Source organism: Chrysemys picta, chromosome 13, assembly GCF_011386835.1.
Source record: "Chrysemys picta bellii isolate R12L10 chromosome 13, ASM1138683v2, whole genome shotgun sequence".
Lineage (NCBI taxonomy): Eukaryota > Metazoa > Chordata > Testudines > Emydidae > Chrysemys > Chrysemys picta.
The window spans coordinates 7,047,660-7,067,904 of record NC_088803.1 but is presented as its reverse complement, the minus strand read 5'-3'; the positions used below and the strand labels follow the sequence as shown (position 1 = coordinate 7,067,904).

At 48.0% G+C, this 20,245-nt stretch overlaps 1 protein-coding gene across 1 annotated transcript; it reads right to left on the bottom strand.

Moving 5' to 3' along the window:
• Nucleotides 1-5,943: 5,943 nt before the first annotated feature.
• LOC135975074 (alpha-1B-glycoprotein-like) lies at nt 5,944-16,860 on the bottom strand. The gene is made up of 5 exons (XM_065565115.1): nt 16,576-16,860; nt 9,582-9,881; nt 7,877-8,206; nt 7,341-7,442; nt 5,944-6,016 (listed from the first exon to the last, which is right to left on the bottom strand). The coding sequence occupies exons 1-4, from the start codon at nt 16,841-16,843 to the stop codon at nt 7,348-7,350; spliced, it is 993 nt and encodes a 330-aa protein (XP_065421187.1). The 5' UTR covers nt 16,844-16,860; the 3' UTR covers nt 5,944-6,016; nt 7,341-7,347.
• Nucleotides 16,861-20,245: the final 3,385 nt, after the last annotated feature.

Sequence of the window (20,245 nt, the reverse complement as noted above, 5' to 3'; positions counted from 1 at the left end):
TCCAGGGAAAACACCCCACATTGTGAAACTAAGAGCATGGCTCTTGGCTAACCCCCTGGAAGAAACCTCTGGGGCTGCATTTTGGTGGTGGGTCCTCTCCTAGTCCCTGGGCAGAATCCATCTGTGCTTCACTTTCACTGAGTGACAGGAGTTAAAGCAAAAGAGATAATGTGAGGACAGGAAGTATCACAAGTTCCTCTGTGAAAGGGAATCTATTTATAACTTCCTTGCAAATAACCGCTTGTTGGCCAGGTTAGGATAGTGTATACCATATTATATAAATCCTCAGCACTTATAAGAACTGATTTAACCCATGTTTTCCTAGAGTTCTGTTCACTTCTGCTAAGCTACACCCCACAATACCCTGCAATAACACAACTGAGCATTTCGAACAAACTGATAGGAAATGTGTTAAAATCAAGACATATTCATTCTCTGCCTTAGTACAAGCCAAGGAGATGCCTTCACGGATCAGTGCCCAGCTAAGGAAGGTCCCGAACAACTTAAGAAACTGATACAAACCGATAGGTTGGATTTGAGTGAGGTGCAAAAAGTTTTTAACTTGTAAAATCATGCTATGACTACTCCTAGCTGAAACATGTACCTTTGGGGGCCCACCTTCTGCGTAACACTGCTGCAAATCAATGCCGAGAAACAGAAAGTAATGCACATTGGAAAACATAATCCCAACTGTGCTTGCAAAATGAAGAGGTCTAAACTGGCTGTTCCCACTCAAGAAAGAGATCTTGGAGGCATCATGGGTTGTTCTCTGAAAACACCTGCTCAATGTGCAGCGGCAGTCAAAAAAGCTAATAGGATGTTAGGAACCTTTAGAAAAGGGATAGAAAATATAACACCACTATCACACCTTGAATACAGCATGCAGTTCTGGTCGACCAATCTCAAAAAAAGATATACTTTAATTCGAAAAGGTACAGAGAACGGCAACAAACATTATCAGCGTGTGGAACAACTTCCCTATGAGGAGAGATTAAAAGACTGGGACTGTTCATCTTAGAAAATAGATGACTAAGGGAGGGACATGATGGAGGTCTATAAAATCATGACTGGTGTGGAGAAAGTGAACAGAGAAGTGTTATTTACCCCTTCTCATAACACAAGAAGCAGGGGTCCCCCGATGAAATGAATAGGCAGCCGTTTTAAAACTAACAAAAGGAAATATTTCTTCACACACAATACACAGTCAACCTGTGGAACTCACTGCTCGGGGATGTGGTGAGATCCCAAAGTATAACTAGGTTAAAAAAAGAACGGGATAAGTTCATGGAGGATAGGTCCATCCATGGCTACTACCCAGGACAGCCAGGGATGCAACCTCATGATCCGAGCCTGAATTCTCTTGTCTTGAAATGCTCCATCTGCAGCCTGAAATCTCCATCCTCACCCCCTGAACCAGTCAGTCCCCCACCCTGGAGCCAGATCAGAGACACCACCCGCTCGAGGGGAAAGGGCCCCATGTCCCATTCCCCACTCCATGAGCCAGTCAGTCCCCACCCCTGGGACCAGATTCAAAGGGGAACCTTCTTGCTTACAATTAATTGAATCTATTCATTGAAATAATCATCACCTTTTACTTCATTATGAAACAGCTGTTTCAGAACCAGCGGTGTCTCACGGCCCAGCTTTGATCTTCGATTCAGTGTTCAGGGCTTTGCACATGAGATTATCCTCTGTCTGTCCATCCCCAGACACTAATCTCTCTATCTACCTCCAAGAGAGGAACATGATTTATAAGTGACACCAGCTGATCAATATCATCTTTATTTCCACCTAACAGGAGCTGGGGGCGGGGAGGAGTTGGCACATCACCGAAGAGCAATACACACAAGAGCATCAGTAACCAGAGTGAGGGGAAAGCCCAGAAGCTGGAAATGCCCCCAGGTGAGAGAACCCAGGTGAGCGTCTCTAGGAGCAGATCTTGGAGATCCCATGTGAGGCCTGTGACCTGGCCCAGGGAGATGCCAGGCCTGTGCCAAGTGCTGGAGGGCCTGGGAACGGAACCACAGGGAGTTTAAGCCCTGGGACAGCATGCCTGCCCCACACAGGCCGGTTATGTTACCTAACTGCACCTGGAGGCAGGGCCAGCTCTAGGTTTTTTGTCGCCCCAAGCAAAAAAAATTTTGGCTGTCCCCCACCCCAGCCCTGGGCTCCCCCCACACCCCTCTGCCGCCCCAACCCTGGGCCCCCCCCTCACCCGCACCCCCCTGCCGCCCCAGCCCTGGGCTATCCTCCCCCCGCCAACTGCACCTTCCTGCCACCCCTGTCCTGGGTCACTGGTAACTCGCTCCCAGGCGGGTCATTCTGCAGGAATTTTGGATGTGTACAGAACACAGACAGGATTGGTTCCCCTATGGTTACAGAACTGCAGTAAAGTGGAACCATTTTCAGCTTGTGTGATTGGAGGATATCTGGATGCATATTATAAGACTGTCCTACATAAATGAGGAAAAGTTGAGGTGCCTTTATTATTCTTTTGTTCCACTCTTTGTTTCTATGGGGAATTTGCCAATGCGATATCACTGTCTTCCTTTTAAACAAACAAAACTAAAAAAAAATGGCAATGGATGTTGAAAATAACCACTGGGAAGCATTTCATGCTCAATTTTATCCTACTTTTTCTACAGCAAGTTCCAGTGGATCAGTATATTTGATTTGGGAGAAACGAAGTAACAGCTGCCCAAACTGAGCGTGAGCACTCCTGAATTTTGAGGGTGTTCAAATCTGGAAGGCAGGTGCTAGATTCCCTTTCTGAATAGTAGCTAAATCTGGAAAGGAAAAGTCAATTTCTGCTTCCAGGGCTCGGAACTGGAAAACCTCCTAAGTGCCTGGTACTGTATCTAAAGCTGCCCAGTCTAGTAGAGCCTCCCCGTCCCTTACTTTTCATTTTCAATTCTAGTGGGATCCACGTACCTCCCTTGCTAGGCTTCAGATGGAGAGGGGCACCGTCCATTTTGTCCACCCAATTCTTTCTTTGGGGGCTGCAAGGTGACGTCACACCAGTATCCCTAATCCAGTCTGGGGATGTCTTCTGAAGGGGCTATCTGGGCAAAGCCTTCTACTCCTTGGCCATACTTGTTCCCCATTCTAGAGTTACCTACCATACGTCCGTATTTTCAGAGACATGTCCGGCTTTTGGGGATTTAAATAGCCATCCGGGAGGAATTTGTAAAACTCTCAAAAGGTCCGGGATTTCCCTCCCAATGCAGAGCGCGGCACGGCTGACAGGGCGGCCCGGCCGGATTGAGCCACTCACATCGGGGCCTCCAGGAGCCAGAGCCCCTCCCCTGCTCTCCCCCTCTCCTCCCGTGCAGCCTCAGCGCGCCGCACCGGCAGCACTCTGGGGGAATGGGGCTGCGCGCTGCTCTGAGCGGCACGGTAAGAGGGACATGGGGTTGGAGAAGGGGCGGGGGATCCTGGGGGCAGTCAAGGGACAGGGAGGGTTGGATGGGTCGGGGGTTCTGGGGGTCTCTCAGGGGGTGGGGGTGTGGATGGGGTCGGGGCAGTCAGGGGACAGGTAGGGGGTGGGATCCTAGGGGGGCAGTTAGGGTGGGGGGTCTCAGGAGGGAGCAGTTGGGGACAAGGAGAAGGGAGGCTTAGATAGGGGGTGTTGGTCCAAGGAGGCCTGGGTCCTAGCCCTCAGTGCTCAAACCACTAGACCCAACTCCCCTCTCAGAGTTAGGGACATGACAAAAACCTGTGTAGGGGGGAGAATGAGCCCAGGGATGCTGAAAGAAGGGTCAAGCTGGAGAAGCCGTGGGAGGAAAGCTGGAGAGAGGCTGGGCAGGAAGAAACCTGTGGGAAAGCAGCCCCAAGGCGTGGAGACAGGTGCAGACCTTGGCTTGCAGCAGACAGGGCCAGGTTGCCCACCCAGCCCTGGGACAGTGGCGTGAAGACCCCTGATTTAAGGGGCTAAGCACACTCCGGAGCCCGCAGGGATGTGCTGACCACAGGGACCAGAGATCCGACATAAGGTCTCAGAGTTACTTTGGTTGGTCTTTCAGTTGCTGCCACTTGTTACCCCAAAAAGGGTGGACATCAATAGCGTGACCTGGCCGAGGGACATCAGCAGGGGGTGCCAGGGTGACAGGCAGCTGCTACGCCCCACCTAGCCATGAGAAGGCGCTCTCACAGTGAGTCAACCCCTTTGCAAGCCCCTTAACCGGAGAAGGTTTCTCAGGTGCCTATGTAGGACCACAGGGGAGGCGTGTGGGTAGCTGCCTCATTCTTGGCGTTGCCAGACAAAGGCCGAGCAGGGGCTGCAGATAATGCACAAAGTGGTTGGCCAAGTGAGAGGGACAAGGGCTGTTCTGGCTTCAGAGATTAACAGATCTCAGTGATTAGCCACTAATGAGGTCACCTGCTGTTTGCGGCAGAATGAGGAAGGAGTTCCCTGCAATACCCAAGTCCTGGCTCCCAGCCCTCCACTGCTCTAACCACTAGACCCCACTCCCCTCCTGGAGCTGGGGAGAGAACCATGTGCCAGGGAACTCGTGGGAGCATTTTCCTGAGTCAAAGGCTATGGCTGCACTTGCAGATGTAGAGCGCCGGGAGTTAAACCAGCCCTTGGAAACAGCAGCAGGGAAAGCGCTGTCGTGCGTTCACACTGTCAGCCGCAAGTGCAGTGATGTGGCCACATTAGCAGCTCTTGCAACGCTACAGAGAGCAGTGCATTGCGGTAGCTATCCCAGTGTGCAAGTGGCTGCAGCGTGCTTCTCAAATGGCGGAGTGGAGTGCGACAGGGAGTGTGTTGTGTGTATGTGGGGGGAGAGACCCTGTGTTTTAGGGGGCAGTGTGTCAGCATGCTGTCCTGTAAGTTCAGACAATGGCAGGGGGAAACCCCGACATCAGCCCCCACCCCCTCACCTCTCTCACACACACACATGCACAAACGCCTGCCTCAGCAGCAGGAGCATTCCACAGTGATGGTTTGCTGTGTCCCGGAGCAGATAAGCAGCCGGCTGTCAGAAATGGAGCTTTGAAAGGGGACAGCCGCACGCCTGCAGCCGAATTCAAAACAATGACCAGAGCGGCCACTTGACTTCAAGGGATTGTGGGACATTTCCGGAGGCCAATCACAGCGCAGTAATGCAACACGTCATCCACACTGACACCCCGGTGCTCCAGCCGGGGCGCAGCAAGCTCTATGCTTCTCATGGAGGTGGATTACCGGGGCACTCCAGCCGCGGGGTCCAGGCGCTCTAAGTGCCTTGCCAGTGTGGCCACCTCAGGAGTTAGGGTGCCGGGGCTCATTTAATGCACTTTAACTTGCAAGTGTAGCCAAGCCCTGACAGAGGTCTGGTAAAGTGTGTGAGAACCAGCCATTGTTAGAGTGTCTGGGAAACCCAAGGGCCATAGCCTGGGGCATCTGAGACCAATTAGGTGACCAAGTACCCCCATGCCCCTCCCAGAGCTCAGGATAGAACTGGGAATCCTGGTTCCCAGCCCCCCTTGCTTCAACTACTAGACCCCATTCCCTTCCCAGAGCTTGGAACACAACCCAGGGGTCCTGGCTGCCAGCCCTGCCTGCGCCAACCCAGTAGACCTCCTTTCTGTCACAGAACTGGAAACAGATCCTAAGTGGCTTAAATAAATAAATAAATTAATTAATTAAGATATCCCATCTCCTAGAACTGGAAGGGACCTTGAAAGGTCATTGAGTCCAGCCCCCTGCCTTCACTAGCAGGACCAAGTACTGATTTTGCCCCAGATCCCCAAGTGGCCCCCTCAAGGATTGAACTCACAACCCTGGGTTTAGCAGGCCAATGCTCGAACCACTGAGCTATCCCTCTCCCCTGCTCTAACCCCTGGGCGTGCAGCCTCTGAAGAACCCTTTCACCCATAGAAGGACACAGATGGGAGCATGGAGAATTCTTGGCCCACGGCATTCACCAAAGAAACGGACTGCATCGTGAAACGGAGAGCCTGAGAACAGCCGGGAGCCTTTTATTGATCCAAAATCCCCTACCCGATTCTGCCTGGGAGCGTCCTGCAGACCCTGGGAACACAAACGCAAGAAGCAATGAGCATTCTTTAGCCCTCTCTGCCTCACCACCCAGTGCGCTTCAGCTACTGCTCTCCTGCCCCAGGGTTGGGAACTCAGAAACACCCCCCAGCTAAACAGGGTTGGCTAGAGCCACATTCGGAGGCAAAAAATTGAAGAGAGCAGGGTGTGGGAGGACTCACTAGGGGCGCTCTCTTCTTTGAGTCTGTTCAGGCCCCAATTCCCCTGAGCAGCTCTAGGGGGCGCTATGGTGCAGGGAGCAGTGTGGTGCAGACCCTCAGTAGAGGTGCTGTCCTGTTTGTACCCCACTGAGGTGCTAGTTGGCGCTATGCTGCAGGGAGTGTGTTGGGGGCTCGGTACGGGGTGCTGTCCCAATTGAGTCCTTCCTGACTGTAATACCCCAGTGTGCTGCTGGGGGTCGCTTCACCATGCAAACCACCTTCACCACCACTCATGGTCATTCTGGATCCCCTGGCATTTTTCATTCATAGCTTTCATCTCCTGACAATTCCTCCTCCAGGTTCCAATGGATGCAATAGCCTCCATGTCCCCATTTCATGCACGGCTGTTGCATGGTCCTGCTCCGATTCCTGACCTTGGCTCTGCCCCTTGGCCTCTGACTCCAGTTCTGACCCTTGCCTCCAATTCCTGATGGCTGCTCTAGCCACTGGCCACAACTGCCCATGTCTCGGTCACTGGCATTAGGATTGCCTGCAGCTCAGAGAGTTGGTGATATCTCACAGGTCGCAGATTTCCCCTGTAAACCCACTGCTCTGAGCTGAAAATGGGGTGGGGGTGGACTTTTGAGACCTCTAAAGGTTTATTTTCTTGGGAACAGTCCATGCATCAGAGCTGCCGCATTTAAGATATCTCTTCAGAAGCTGGTTTACCTGCTTGGTCTCTCTCTCTGTCCCGAGAGCTAACGAACAAAGAGAGCGCAAACAAAACCTTCCCCCCCCCCCCCGCCCCCAGATTTGAAAGTATTTTCTTTCCCCATTGGTCCTTCTGGTCAGGTGCCAACTAGGTTAATTGAACTGATTAACCCCTTACAGGTAAGAGATTCTGTACCTCTGGCCAGGAGGGATTTGATGTCACTGCATACATACAGGTTGTTACCCTTCCCTTTCTATTTATGACACTAGGATTGTCTGCAGGTCAGAGGGTTGGTTATTTCTCACAGGTCCCAGACTTCCCCTTAAACCCACTGTTCTGAGCTGAAATTCTGGAGGGGTGCGGGGGGAGGGGACATTTGAGGCTGCTAAAGGGTTATTTTCATGGGAACAGTCCATGCATCAGAGCTGCCGCCTTAACCACTTACCTGTGTGCTACAAGCAGCAGTGGGAGATGAGGAAGATGAGGCCATTGATGATGAAGAAGGAGCCACCCACCACCAGGAACCGGAGCAGGAAAACTTTGTCCGCTGCAGAGACAGTAGAGAAAAGAATTCCCCTGTGAAATGATGCACTGAATCTTGTATTTGGTTATCTGCTGCCCCCTAAAGGAGGGATTGAGACTCTTTCTCTCTCTCTCCCTCAATGTGTGTGTGCACGTGCAGGTACGTGCTGCCCCCTGGTGGAGGAAATGCAGCCAGCTCTCCAGGTGTGTGAGTCACTCCGTGGTGTGGATGGCCGCACAGAATATACAAGTATTAACGCTGCTGCAGTGACAATAGACTTCCGTTGTTATACAAGGGCAGGGGGCCGTGCTGTGGGATCAGTGGGTGCCGCCAGGTTCTGTCCCTAATACTGCACGTTTCCCCAATACGCTCATTGTGTTCTCTGCTCTCTCTTTGCATCATGTGGCATTGATGGGGGAGTCTTTATCTTGGTAGTTAGGAAGCAGGAGTTTCCTCACCTGTCACGGTGATGGTCACAGCCTGGCTCCTGGGGGACGGGACCCACTTCCGGCACACTTTCTCCTCATACCCGCAGGTGAATTTCCCAGTGATGTCGGGACTGGCCCGTGGGATGCTGAGCACAGAGACATTCATAGAACCAGGCCCTGGCCCCGTGGTGTTGATCTGAGACTGTGTGTTCCCAGGGATGAACTCAGCTCCATCCTTGTAGAAGTGGAACCTTTGCTCACCGGTGTCCCTAGGGGCCGTGCAGGTGATCAGCAGGGGGAGCCCTTCCTTAATCACACCAGATGGGGGATCCAGGCTCAGGGCCGGTTGGGAAGGAGGATCTGAGGGGAGCAGCAAAAGGAAGGGGTTAGCAGAGGCAGGTCTCATGTGGTGTGGGACACCAGGCTAGAGGAGGAGATTAAAGAGGTGAAATGGTTTTATTCAGAGGGACTTTGGGGTCTCTGGGACCCAAGAGACTGGAAATAAATTGCAATCCCTTCCGAGTCATTGTCTTTCCATTGCCACCAGCATTGCCCAACTCCCTGGTGTCCATGAAGACCTTCATCGATGGGAAAGCATTGAGCACATACATAAGGCCCACTCTCTGTGGCCAGGATGACTCTCAGTTGGAAGGTCCTATTGGATTCTGCAGTGAGCTGGAGTAGCCAATTAAGGCGGTCACATTAGACAGCCCTATCTTTGGTACTATTGGAGACCATATTGCTAGACATTGGCCAGCATATTGATCAGCAATGTTGCTGGCAATTGGCAAGTCATGTTGTCACTTGGGTGCCAATCTTGGGCTGCTTGGTTTTGGCCATTGTCCCTTTTGTGAAACATATTGTTGGCTGTTGGGTTGCCATGTTGGCAGTTGCGTTTCCATGATATGCCCCTCAAATTTTGATCAATGGCCATATTGAAAGGCCATATTAGGCAGCCATATTGTTGGTTGGTTGGCAATCATGTTGGCAGTTGGGTTGCCATGTTAAGTGGCTTGGGTCTGCCCATTGGCTCTATGGAGAGGCTGTTAGGTGGTCATGTTGGCTATTTTGGGCCCAATTTGAGAGACTCAGAGAATGGAAGGGGGGGGGGGGGGAAATCACAGATCAGGAAAGAATTCTTACCAGGTTCTGGAGAGGAAAGAGGAGAAACTCTGGAGAGAGGCTAATGAGCAGAAACTAGTTCTGCAGGGTCAATTTCACCCCAATAACATGATCTCACCCTCTAGTGCTATGGAGATAGGCTTACTCTGCTGGATGGGACATGACCTCAGTTTAGTAACACTCACTCCTACAGCTGGTCAGAAGAATTCCAACTAAACAGGTGTTTCATTGGAAATTGCCAATTTGCGACAATTGAAATGTTTCACGCAGACGGTTATATTTCAACCAAGTTCTGATGGAACCCAGGCCGAGTTCCATGAGAAATGACCTGGCTTCCTTCCAGTTTTCCCACCCAGCCTGGGCTCCAGCTTCTTGGTAAATGAGGAGCTGAGGCCTTGGAAGATTTAGCTCCCAGGGCTTCCAGGCTCACCCGGTGGATTGCCCCAGAGTCACGGCTCCATTCCCTTCAAGGGAGAACTTTGAAATTCTTGGCTTTTGTTCCAAACTGGAATGAAACCAGATTTTGAACTATGGAAATCCTCAGTGAAATGGGATCAGCTTTCCCCACCCATCCTCCAGCTCCATCAAAGAGCAGCATGAATGGGGGACTCACCCAGCACTGAAACAGAGACCGGTTGGCTTCCCACTGACAGTATCTCTTGCCCAGACTGTGCTCTCCAGTATTTGCATGTATATGATCCAGCATCAGCCATGTGAAGTGCAAGGAAGCCCAGTTTGGCTCCCCCGCTTGGGTCAGGTTTATAGCTGGAGATCTCCCCACTTCTTTCATTGTAGAATCTGTATCCTGTCACCTCCCCGACTTTGGGATCTGTGCAGCTGAGCGTTGCCTGTTCCCCCAGCAGGTACTCGAGGCAGGGGGGGTCCAGAGAGAGTGAGGGGGGTGGTGGTCGGTCTGGAATAGGAGCAGAGAGGTTAGTGAAAAGAGAGTGACTCAAAGTGATACCCGATACACTGGTACAAACAACCCCACATTTTGGTTCCCGCCCCATAGCCAGTGAACTGTCCCCTAAGAAACAGATCTTGTGATAGCTCAACAGGAGCTGATTCCTCTGCAAGGGATGTGTCTCAAGAGAAGCAGCGATGTGGGGAGAATGAAGTTGTCTCTGAAAAATGTTCATCCCCCAGTTCCCATTACCAGAGCACTCTATGTCTGGAGATACAGTTAGTTAACAGATAAAACACCACTAGATGGCGCTCAAGAATATGTAGTATGGTTCTTGGTAGAACATTTTCCACTGAATGGATTTATTTCATTGGAAAGTGGGGTTGGTTTTATTTTTATTTAAATGGAAAGAAAATAATTTCTAATGATGTTTTTTTTTCATTTTCTGAAATTATTTCATAATAAGGAAAAAACTGGAAATAAAACCTGAGGGTTTTTCCCCCCAAAATGAAAAAAATCAGTATTAAAACATCCAATATTTTGAAAATGTTTGTTTCAAAATCATTGAGTTTTCCTCCACATTTTCTTAATTCACCACTTTGTTACCTTTTTCCATTGGGCAAAAGTTGGAAGAAAGTTTTCCAGACACAAATGAATACTCTCATTTATAAGTATGGAGAGAGAATCTTTGAATCATAGGACTGGAAGGGACCTTGAAAGGTCATCTAGTCCAGTCCCCTGCACTCATGGCAGGATGAAGTATTATTTAGACCATTCCTGACAGGTGTTTGTCTAACCTGCTCTTAAAAATCCCCAATGATGGAGATTCCACCACCTCCCTGAGCAATTTATTCCAGTGCTTAACCCCCCTGACAGGTAGGAAGTTTTTCTTAATGTCCAACCTAAATCTCTCTTGCTGCAATTCATGCCCATTGTTTCTTGTCCTATCCTCAGAGGTTAAGAGAACCAATTTTTCTCCCTCATCCTTGTAACAACCTTTTATATACTTAAAAACTGTTCTCATGTCCCTCTCAATCTTCTCTTTTCCAGACTAAACAAATCCAGTTTTTTCAATCTTCTCTCATAGGTCATGTTTTCTAGACCTTTAATCATTTAGTCGGTCTTCTTTGGACTCTCTCCAATTTGTCCACATCCTTCCTGAAGTGTGGCACCCAGAACTGGACACAATACTACAGTTGAGGCCTAATCAGTGCAGAGTAGAGTGGAAGAATTACTTCTCGTGTCTTGCTTACAACATCCCAGAATGATGTTTGCTTTTTTTGCAACAGCATTACACTGTTGACTTATATTTAGCTTGTGGTCCACTATGACCCACAGATCCCTTTCTGCAGTACTTCCTAGGCAGTCATTTCCCATTTTGTATGTGTGCAACTGATTGTGCCTTCTTAAATTGAGTACTTTGCATTTGCCCTTATTGAATTTCATCCTATTTACTTCAGACCATTTCTCCAGTTTGTCCAGATCATTTTGAATTTTAATCCTATCCTCCAAAGCACTTGCAACCCCTCCCAGCTTGGTATCATCCACAAACATTATAACTGTACCCTCTCTGCCATTATCTAAATCATTGATGAAGACATTGAACAGAACCTGACCCAGAACTGATCCCTGCGGGACCCCAATTGTTATGTTCTTCCAGCATGTCTGTGAACCACTGATAACTACTCTCTGGGAATGGTTTTCCAACCAATTTTGCACCCACCTTATAGTAGCTCCATCTAGATTGCATTTCTCTAGTTTGTTTGTCTAGTCAAGATATACCACGCTTCCCCCCATCTACAAGACTTGTAACCCTGTCAAGGAAAGCTATCAAGGTGGTTTGACATGATTTGTTCTTGACAAATCCATGCTGACTCTTACTTATCACCTTATTATCTTTAAGATGTTGGCAAATTGATTGCTTAATTATTTGCTCCATTATCTTTCCGGGTACAGAAGTTAAGTTGACTGGTCTGTAATTGTCCTTATTCCCCTTTTTATAGATGGGCACTATATTTGCCCCTTTCCAGTCTTCTGGAATCTCTCCTGTCTTCCATGCCTTTTCAAAGATAATCACTAATGGCTCAGATATCTCCTCAGTAAGCTCCTTGAGTATTCTAGGATGCATTTCATCTGGTTAGTTGAAGACATCTAACTTGTCTAAGTAATTTTTAATTTGTTCTTTCCCTATTTTAGCCTCTTCTGATCCTACCTCATTTTCACTGGCATTCACTATGTTAGATGTCCAATCACCACCAACCTTCTTGGGGAAAACCGAAACAAAGAAGTCATTAAGCACCTCTGCCATTTCCACATTGTTATTGTTTTTCTCCCCTCATTGAGTAACGGGCCTACCCTGTCCTTAGTCTTCCTCTTGCTTCTAATGTATTTGTAGAATGATTTCTTGTTACGCTTTATGTCTCTAGTAGGTTTGATCTCGTTTTGTGCCTTGGCCTTTCTAATTTTGTCCCTACATACTTGTGTTATTTGTTTATATTCATCCTTTGTAATTTGACCTAATTTCCACTTTTTGTAGGACATTTTTTTTTTAATTATTTTAGATCATTGAAGATCTCCTGGTTTAGCCAGGGTGGTCTTTTGCCATACTTCCTATCTTTCCTACACAGTGGGATAGTTTGCTCTTGTGCCCTTAAGAATGTCTCTTTGAAAAACTGCCAACTGTCTTCAATTGTGTTTCCCCTTAGATTTGCTTTCCATGGGATCCTACCTACCCAAACTCCCTGAGTTAGCTAAAGTCTGCCTTCTTGAAACCCATTGTCATTATTTTGCTGTTCTCCCTCCTACCATTCCTTAGAATCATTAACGCTGTCATTCATGATCGTTTCACCCAAGCTGCCTTCCACTTTCAAATTCTCAACCAGTTCCTCCCTATCTGTCAAAATCAAGTCTAGAACAGCCTCTCCCCTAGTAGCTTTCTCCACCTTCTGAAATAAAAAATTGTCACCAATACATTCCAAGAACTTACTGGATAATCTGTGCTCTGCTGTGTTATTTTCCCAACAGATGTCTGAGTAGCTGAAGACCCCCCTCACCACCAAGTCCTGTGCTTTGGATGATATTGTCAGTTGTTTAAAGAAAGCCTCAACCACCTCTTCTTCCTGGTTAGGTGGTCTGTAGTAGAACCCCACCATGACATCACCCTTGGTTTTTACCCCTTTTAACCTTACCCAGAGCCTTTCAACAAGTCTGTCTCCTATTTCCATCTCAACCTCAGTTCAAGTGTATACATTTTTAATATATAAGGCAACACCTCCTCCCTTTTTTCCCTGCCTGTCCTTCCTGAGCAAGCTGTACCCTTCTATACCAATATTCCAGTCATGCGTATTATCCCACCAGGTCTCCGTGATGCCAACTGTGTCAGAGTTGTGTTTATTTACTAGCATTTTGAGCTCATCCTGCTTCTTCCTCATACTTCTCGCATTACTATACAGACATCTAAGATACTGATTTGATTCTTCCCCCAGTTCTGTCTCGTATCTCCTTTATCCCTGCTATAACAGCCCATGCTCCCGCCTAAATCTGAACCTTCTCCCAGGTCTCCATGTTCTTGACTTACCTGTGGGTTTTGGTCACCTGCCTCCTTCGAACCTAGTTTAAAGCCCTCCTCACTAGGTTAGCCAGTCTGTATCCAAATATGTTCTTCCCCTTCCTCGATAGGTGGACCCCATCTCTGCAATACCATCCTTGCAGCCAGGCATTCACCTCCAGGATGCATCTGTCTCTACCTCACAGTATCATTAGTGCCCATATGGATAAGTAGCATGGGGTAGTAGTCAGAGGGCCAGATGATCCTCGACAATCTCTCCGTAAGATCTCAGATACAGGTCCCTGGCAGGCAGCATACCTCTCGGGGTGCCATGTCAGGGCGACAGATGGGTGCCTCCGTCCCCCTCAGAAGAGAGTCACCAACCACCACTACCCTACATTTCCTCCTGGGAGTGGTGGCTGCGATTCTCCTAGCCTTGGGGGTACATGGCTTCTCCTCCTCCTCCTTTGGGGGTGATTCCTCATCGCTCGTTGCCAGGCCAGCTTATTGATTTTCCATCATCATGGTGGGTGGTTTGGGAGTAGGGGTGGAGAACTGCCTGCTGCCAGAAGTAACCAGCAGCCAGTGTCCTCCCTGTGACAGAGCCATATCCTCCTCCCCCGGTGGTGTGACAGCAGTCGTCTGTAGCTGGAGAGTTTCCTCAGCCTTGGATGTCTCCATGTGAATACTCTTGAAGAATTCTTCGTGGGCACGGATGCTCCTCAGCCTAGCCACCTCCTCCTGCAGCTCACTCACCTGCTTCCTGAGAGATTCCACCATCAGGCACCTTTCACACTGGATGCTCCCCCCAGCCTGGGTTTCTGTGAGTGGGAAATGCAGGCCACACTCTTTGCAAGTCCACACCAGGATCTGGGTAGAGGTATCCGTGGTCAGGTTGTCTGTCTGGATACAGGCGCAGGTGGAGGAGACAGGAGCAGAGTTGGCAGTGGTGATGCGGCCCTTCCTAACCATAGCAACTATATTGTAACTCCCTCCTACAACCTCCCTCTCAAAATCCCCTGTGCGCTAGCTCCCCTTGGTAACTTAGCCTCCAGCTTTTAAGGCCTTCTCTCCTAAGTCAGTCCTACCCCCTCGTTACTCACACGGGTAGGGTGATCACAAGGTTGATTGAGGCTGATCTAATATGATCAAGGATGATCCAGGGAACAAAGGCTCAAACAGGCCCCAGACACACACAATCCCACCTGACCCAGTAACTGAAATAACTGAAATAACGGAAAGAGAAAGAAACACACAAGCAGTCAAACAAACTCACTCACCCCAAGGTTAGTATTCGCATCTTGTTCATTCAGCTGGGAGATCTCCTTCTCCCCCTCTCAAATTGCCCTGTTTGCGGTTCCCGGTTTGCTAGCTGAGATGGTGGGTGAGGTAATATCGTTTATTGGATCAATTGTCTGTTAGTGGAAGAGACAAAGAGCTCTGTGTAGCTTGAAAGCTTTTCTCTTTCACCAACAGAAGTTGATCCAAGAAACAATATTACTTCATGCACCTTGTCTCTCCAGTGTCCTGGGACCAACACTGCTCCAACGACACTGCATACAACTATTGAAATGAAACATTTCACAGAATCCTCTAAATGTTGGGCTGGAAGGAAACTTGAGAAGTCATAAATCCAACCTCCTGCGCTGCGGCAGGACCAAGTAAACCTAGACTATCCCAGGTGGATGTTTGTCCATCCTGACCTTCAAAACCTCTAGTGATGGGATTCCGCAACTAGCCCTGGAAGCCGATTCTAGAGCTTAGCTCCTCTTAGAGTTAGACATTTTTTCCTTCTATTTAACCTTAATTTCCCTTGCTGCAGATTAAGCCCGTAACTTCTTGTCCTTCCTTCACTGGACATGGAGAACAATTGATCCCCATCTTCTTTAGCACAGCCCATAACATAGCTACAGATTGTTATCTGTTTTGCAGATATTTCCAGCCCATTCACTGCAGTCCTCTTTTCTGAAGACTAAACATGCCCAGTTTTTTTAAACCTTTCCTCTTGGATCTGATTTTTCTAAACCTTTCATCATTTTTGTTGCTTTCCTCTGGACTCTTTCCAATTTGTCCACAACTCTCCTAAAGTGTGGCGTCTTGAACTGGAGCGGTACTCCAGTTGAGGCCTCACCAGTGCCGAGCAGACCAAGACAATTACCTCCCATGTCTTACATACGACCCTCCTTTAATGATATTTGCCCACCCCACAATGATATATGGCTTTTTCTCAACTGCATCGCATTCTTGATTCATCTTCAATGCGCGATCCACTATATCCCCCAGATCCTTTTCAGCAGTACTACCATCTAGCCAGTTATTCCCCATTCTGTAGTTGTGCATTTTATTTTTTTCCCTTCCTAATGACTATCTAAGTGTAGCACTTTGCACTTGTCTTTATCGAATTTCATCTTGTGGATTTCAGGGCAATTCTCCAATTTCTCAAGGTCCTTTTTAAATATAACTAAAATCAACCTACAGTAAAGTTCTCTCTGCTTCCTCTTGAAACTTTTTGAGATTGGGACATTCCCACAGGGTGTTTTGATTTTGACAAAACCAGATAGTTCGATAAAAACAGCTCTGGTTGAAACTTTCCAGCCAGCCCTGTGAATAGCTTAGTCTTGTACATAGGAACATAAGAACAGGCATACTGGGCCAGACCAAAGGTCCATCTACCCTAGTATCCTGTCTTCCAACAGTGGCCAATGCCAAGTGCCCCAGAGGGAATGAACAGAACAGGTAATCATCAAGTGATTGCCCATTCACAGCTTCTGGCAAACAGAGGCTAGGGACACTATCCCTGCCCATCCTGGCTAATAGCCATTGATGGACCTATCCTCCAGGAACTTATCTAATTCTTTTCTGAACCCTGTTATAGTCTTGGTCTCCACAACATCCTTTGGCAAAGAATTCCAGTCAGAAGGGACCTTCTGTGATCATCTACCCTGACCTCCTGTAGGATAACGCAGGCCAGAGAGTCCCACCCAATCATTCGTCCATTGAGCCCATATATTGTGGTTGAGGTAGAGCACAAAATATTCTTCCAAGCCCCAGTGACAATTGAAATGCTAACACCTAGTCTATAAGAGCGAGGCTCTAACCACTGAGCGATGGGGCCATTGTAGCTGGAAGACTCACCACCTGATACCATCAACTCACCGTAGACATTTAGGGTGATAGGATCACTCAGTTTGGACGGGATCTTCTGCCCAGGTGTCCAGTACCTACAGTGGTAGGTCCCGGAGTCATGCACATTTAGATTAGGCAGATTGTAGGTATGGGGAAGCTGACTTTGGGTCTCTGGAGAGTCCACTTCAGCTCCATCCCTTAGAAACTGGATGGCCTGGTGCCCTTTGGGTGTTAAGCATGTGAAGGTAACAGAATCGCCAACACGGTAGGTGGAATATTCTGGGCTCACAGTCAGCATTGGCTTCAGGGAAGCTCCATCTGGAAGCAAAAAGTGGTTTAATAATAATATTTCCTAGCGCTTTTCATCAGTCAATCTCCAAGCATGAGGTCTGTCTCATTATCCCCATTTTACAGATGGGGAAACTGAGGCACGGGGTGTGGAAATGACTTGTCCCAGGTCATGAAGCTGGCCAGGACAGCTCTAGACCACAATACCCACAAATTAGTAAAAGCTGCAGCAAGTAGAGTGTGATAGAGGTTAGATGCCCCCGCCCCCACCCCTACCCCCATGCCATCCCAAACTTGCAGTCTCTGGAGCCATCCCAGCCCACTTCCTAACCTGCCCAGGAACTGAACTTCTTCAGCTGACCCCAGGGCACAGTCCTATAGCAACAGAGGGATTGCCACCTGGATCAGACTCCAGGTCGCCCAACGCAGTATCTCGTCTCAGTGCGGATGTTTCAGGAGAAGCTGCATGGGACCTTGAGGATGTGGAATAATCTCTCCTCCTGAGTTACTGATTGGCCTAAGCCCTGAAGCTTTGTCTCCACAACATCCTTTGGCAAAGAATTCCAGTCAGAAGGGACCTTCTGTGATCATTTACCCTGACCTTCTGTAGGATAACGCAGGCCAGAGAGTCCCACCCAATCATTCGTCCATTGAGCCCATATATTGTGGGTTCAGAGTTAGTGATTGGCCTAAGCCCTGAAGCATGAAGTTTAATATCCCTTCCAGTGTTTTTTGTTAGCATTGTTCTGGCTATTCTTGTTAAACATACAACCCCCTCTTTGCATCTTGCTAAACTTGTGTCCTCAGCCATGTCTTGTGGCAATGAGTTCCAAAGCCCAATGATCTGTTGTGCGGAAAAAAAATATTTCTTTTGGCTGGTTTTGAATTTGCCGTTTTTCAATTTCACTCTTTTTATTGCATTATGAGCGGAGCTGTTTGAAAAATGGATTTTTTTTTGTTCAAAAAGTCAAAAAGAAAATGTTTTGCGTTGGACTGAACATTTCTGAGATATGTGGCACACCAAAGAGTAACAACAGCAAAAAATCATTTAGCATTGAAGGAACCATTTAGTTCAGAGAAAATCAAAATGTCTCGTTTTAACTTTGAGCATTTGAACACATTTCTGACATTTAAAACAAAATAACATGGAAGGAAATGTTGAAAGGAAACATTCTTTCATTTAGAGAATATCAAAACTCTCCATTTTGTTTCATTTCCCTAAAAGAAAAATAGGATGAAATTCACACATAGTTATGAAATGTTTTGACATCACCGAATCTGCATTTCTGGATGAAAAAATGTTCTATGTGGCAAATTTTTGCCCAGCCCGAGTGGTTATAGAATTGTAGGAGTGGAAGGGACCTCGAAACGTTTTCTAATCCAGTCCCCTGCACTCAAGACAGGACTAAATATCAGCTAGACTTATGAGATAGGCAGAACAGTAGCTCCCAGCTGAAGAGAACATTCCAGTCTCCTTCTCTACAGTTTGATATGTCTCATTCTCAAACACACAGCTGTCTCCAAAGGCTGAGGACTATAAGGTCAGTGGAGCCGCGAGGGGTACTGAGCAATGGCTGGAACAGGGAAAGTGTGAAAGTTGTGCGGTCGTGGGGAGTAATCTTTTAAACCGTGAGCTCCCCCTGCGACTCCGTGGCAAAAAGGGCTAGCGTGGCCTTTGGAGGCATAAACAGAAATCTCGGATGGGACTAGAGAGGTTATTAGCCCCTGTAGTTGAAACTGGGGCGACCGCTGCTGGAATCCTGCATCCAATTCTGGTGTCCTCAATTCAGGAAGGATGGTGATAAATCAAGAGGGGTCAGAGAAGAGCTAGGAGAATGATTGAAGGATTAGAATGAGAGACTCAATGAGCTCAATCTATTAGTTTACCAAAGATCAGGATAACGGGTGAGGTGATTACAGTACCTACAGGGGGACCAAAAATGTGATAACGGACTGTTCACTCTAGAGGACTAAGGTCTAAGAAGATCTAATGACATTAAGCCTGATAAACCCAGATGCTCTCATAATCCACATAAAGGTCCCTCCCCACTTTGAACCTTGTTAACTCTTGGCCCTTGCGACATCCTGTGGGCAGGAGATCTGCAGTCTAACCACAAGTTTTATGTGAGTGTGTTTACGGGGGAAAGGCCCTGCCCCACTCCTGGGGCCCCTGTCTCAGGGCAGGGCAGGGCTAAGGAAGGAGTTCCTGTCTTGTGCATTGTACCAGATTTGTCATTACTCGTCCTGGCTGTGACTAGGAAAAATGAGGAAGCTGAGTAGTGAGTGCAATGCACAAATGAGCTTCTCTCCATGACTGCAGACCGGGGGCGGGTGGGAGCGGAAGTCTATTCATAAACCACTTTAAACGTTTCCTCTGCAGCCGTGCTAGCAGCCCCTGAGGAACAGACTGTCTCCTTCCTAGGACAGGCGTCAGCTGGGTGAGCTCTCCGTACTCCATCCTGCTAACATGCAGAGAACCCAAAAACTGAGCCATTACGTGACTCACTCTTCAGCCATTGAGCATGTTTGTGTGTGGGGAAATCAGAGCTACTCATTGCATGGGTAGGTGGGTGGGTGTTCGGGGACAAGACAGTTTTCCCGGCGTGTGAGAATTTGTGACACTTTGACATTTTTGTCCAGTCCCAAATTGTGAAGAAAATTCTAAATCTCCCAAAGTGTGTGAATCTAAAATCTGAGCAACACTCCAGCTGGGGGTCAATTGAAATGATGGTTTTGAGAGGCCTGCATTTGGTTCTCCAACTCTTTTGGAATGGAAATTTACTAACATTTCCCCCAAAAAGTTTACCTCGGAAAAAGGAAAGTTTCTGGTTCAACAATGCCAAAACTACTTTCACCCGAAACCTCAAAACTTGTTTAACCGTTCTTTCCCCACAAAACTCTTGCTGTCAACAAAGTGGCATTTCTCAATGAAAAAACAAAACAAAATGTCACCGGAGAATTCCTGACTATATCTAATTGTGAGACCCTCCAACTCATTTCCCCCAGCGGCCATCATGCAAGTCTAGACTGAAGCAGGTATAGGAGACGCACCAGAGGGGTAAAAGGCAAACGAGACTGTGGAACTACGTGTGATATGACCCGAGACCCTTCAACTCATTTCCCTCAGAGGCCACCTCCTGAGCGTGGACAAAGTGGATAGTTGGCTTCCACAGGAGACCCTCTGGAAGGGGAGTAGGCAAGTGAGCCTGTGGGTTGAGGTAAAGGACTTAACAGGATTCAGAGAGGGCTGGGATGTTTATCTGACTGCCACAAGCTACCAGAATTTATGCCAATGTAAATGTTGCCAGGGGTATGAAACCTCAAGCTTCAAGCTTTAACCCAGTCTCTACCCACTAAGGATCAAGGTGAGAGATTCGAGTGAGGGTCAGATTACCCCACGCCTTTGGGCACT

Excerpts from the sequence above, each read along its gene's own strand:
- LOC135975074 (XM_065565115.1), bottom strand. The coding sequence starts at position 16,843 with ATGCTGACTGTGAGCCCAGAATATTCCACCTACCGTGTTGGCGATTCT. Across the intron at positions 9,882-16,575 it reads TATCACCCTAAATGTCTACG|ACCGACCACCACCCCCCTCA; the intron begins GTGAGTTGATGG and ends CTCCTATTCCAG. Across the intron at positions 7,443-7,876 it reads TGTGACCATCACCGTGACAG|CGGACAAAGTTTTCCTGCTC; the intron begins GTGAGGAAACTC and ends CTGTCTCTGCAG.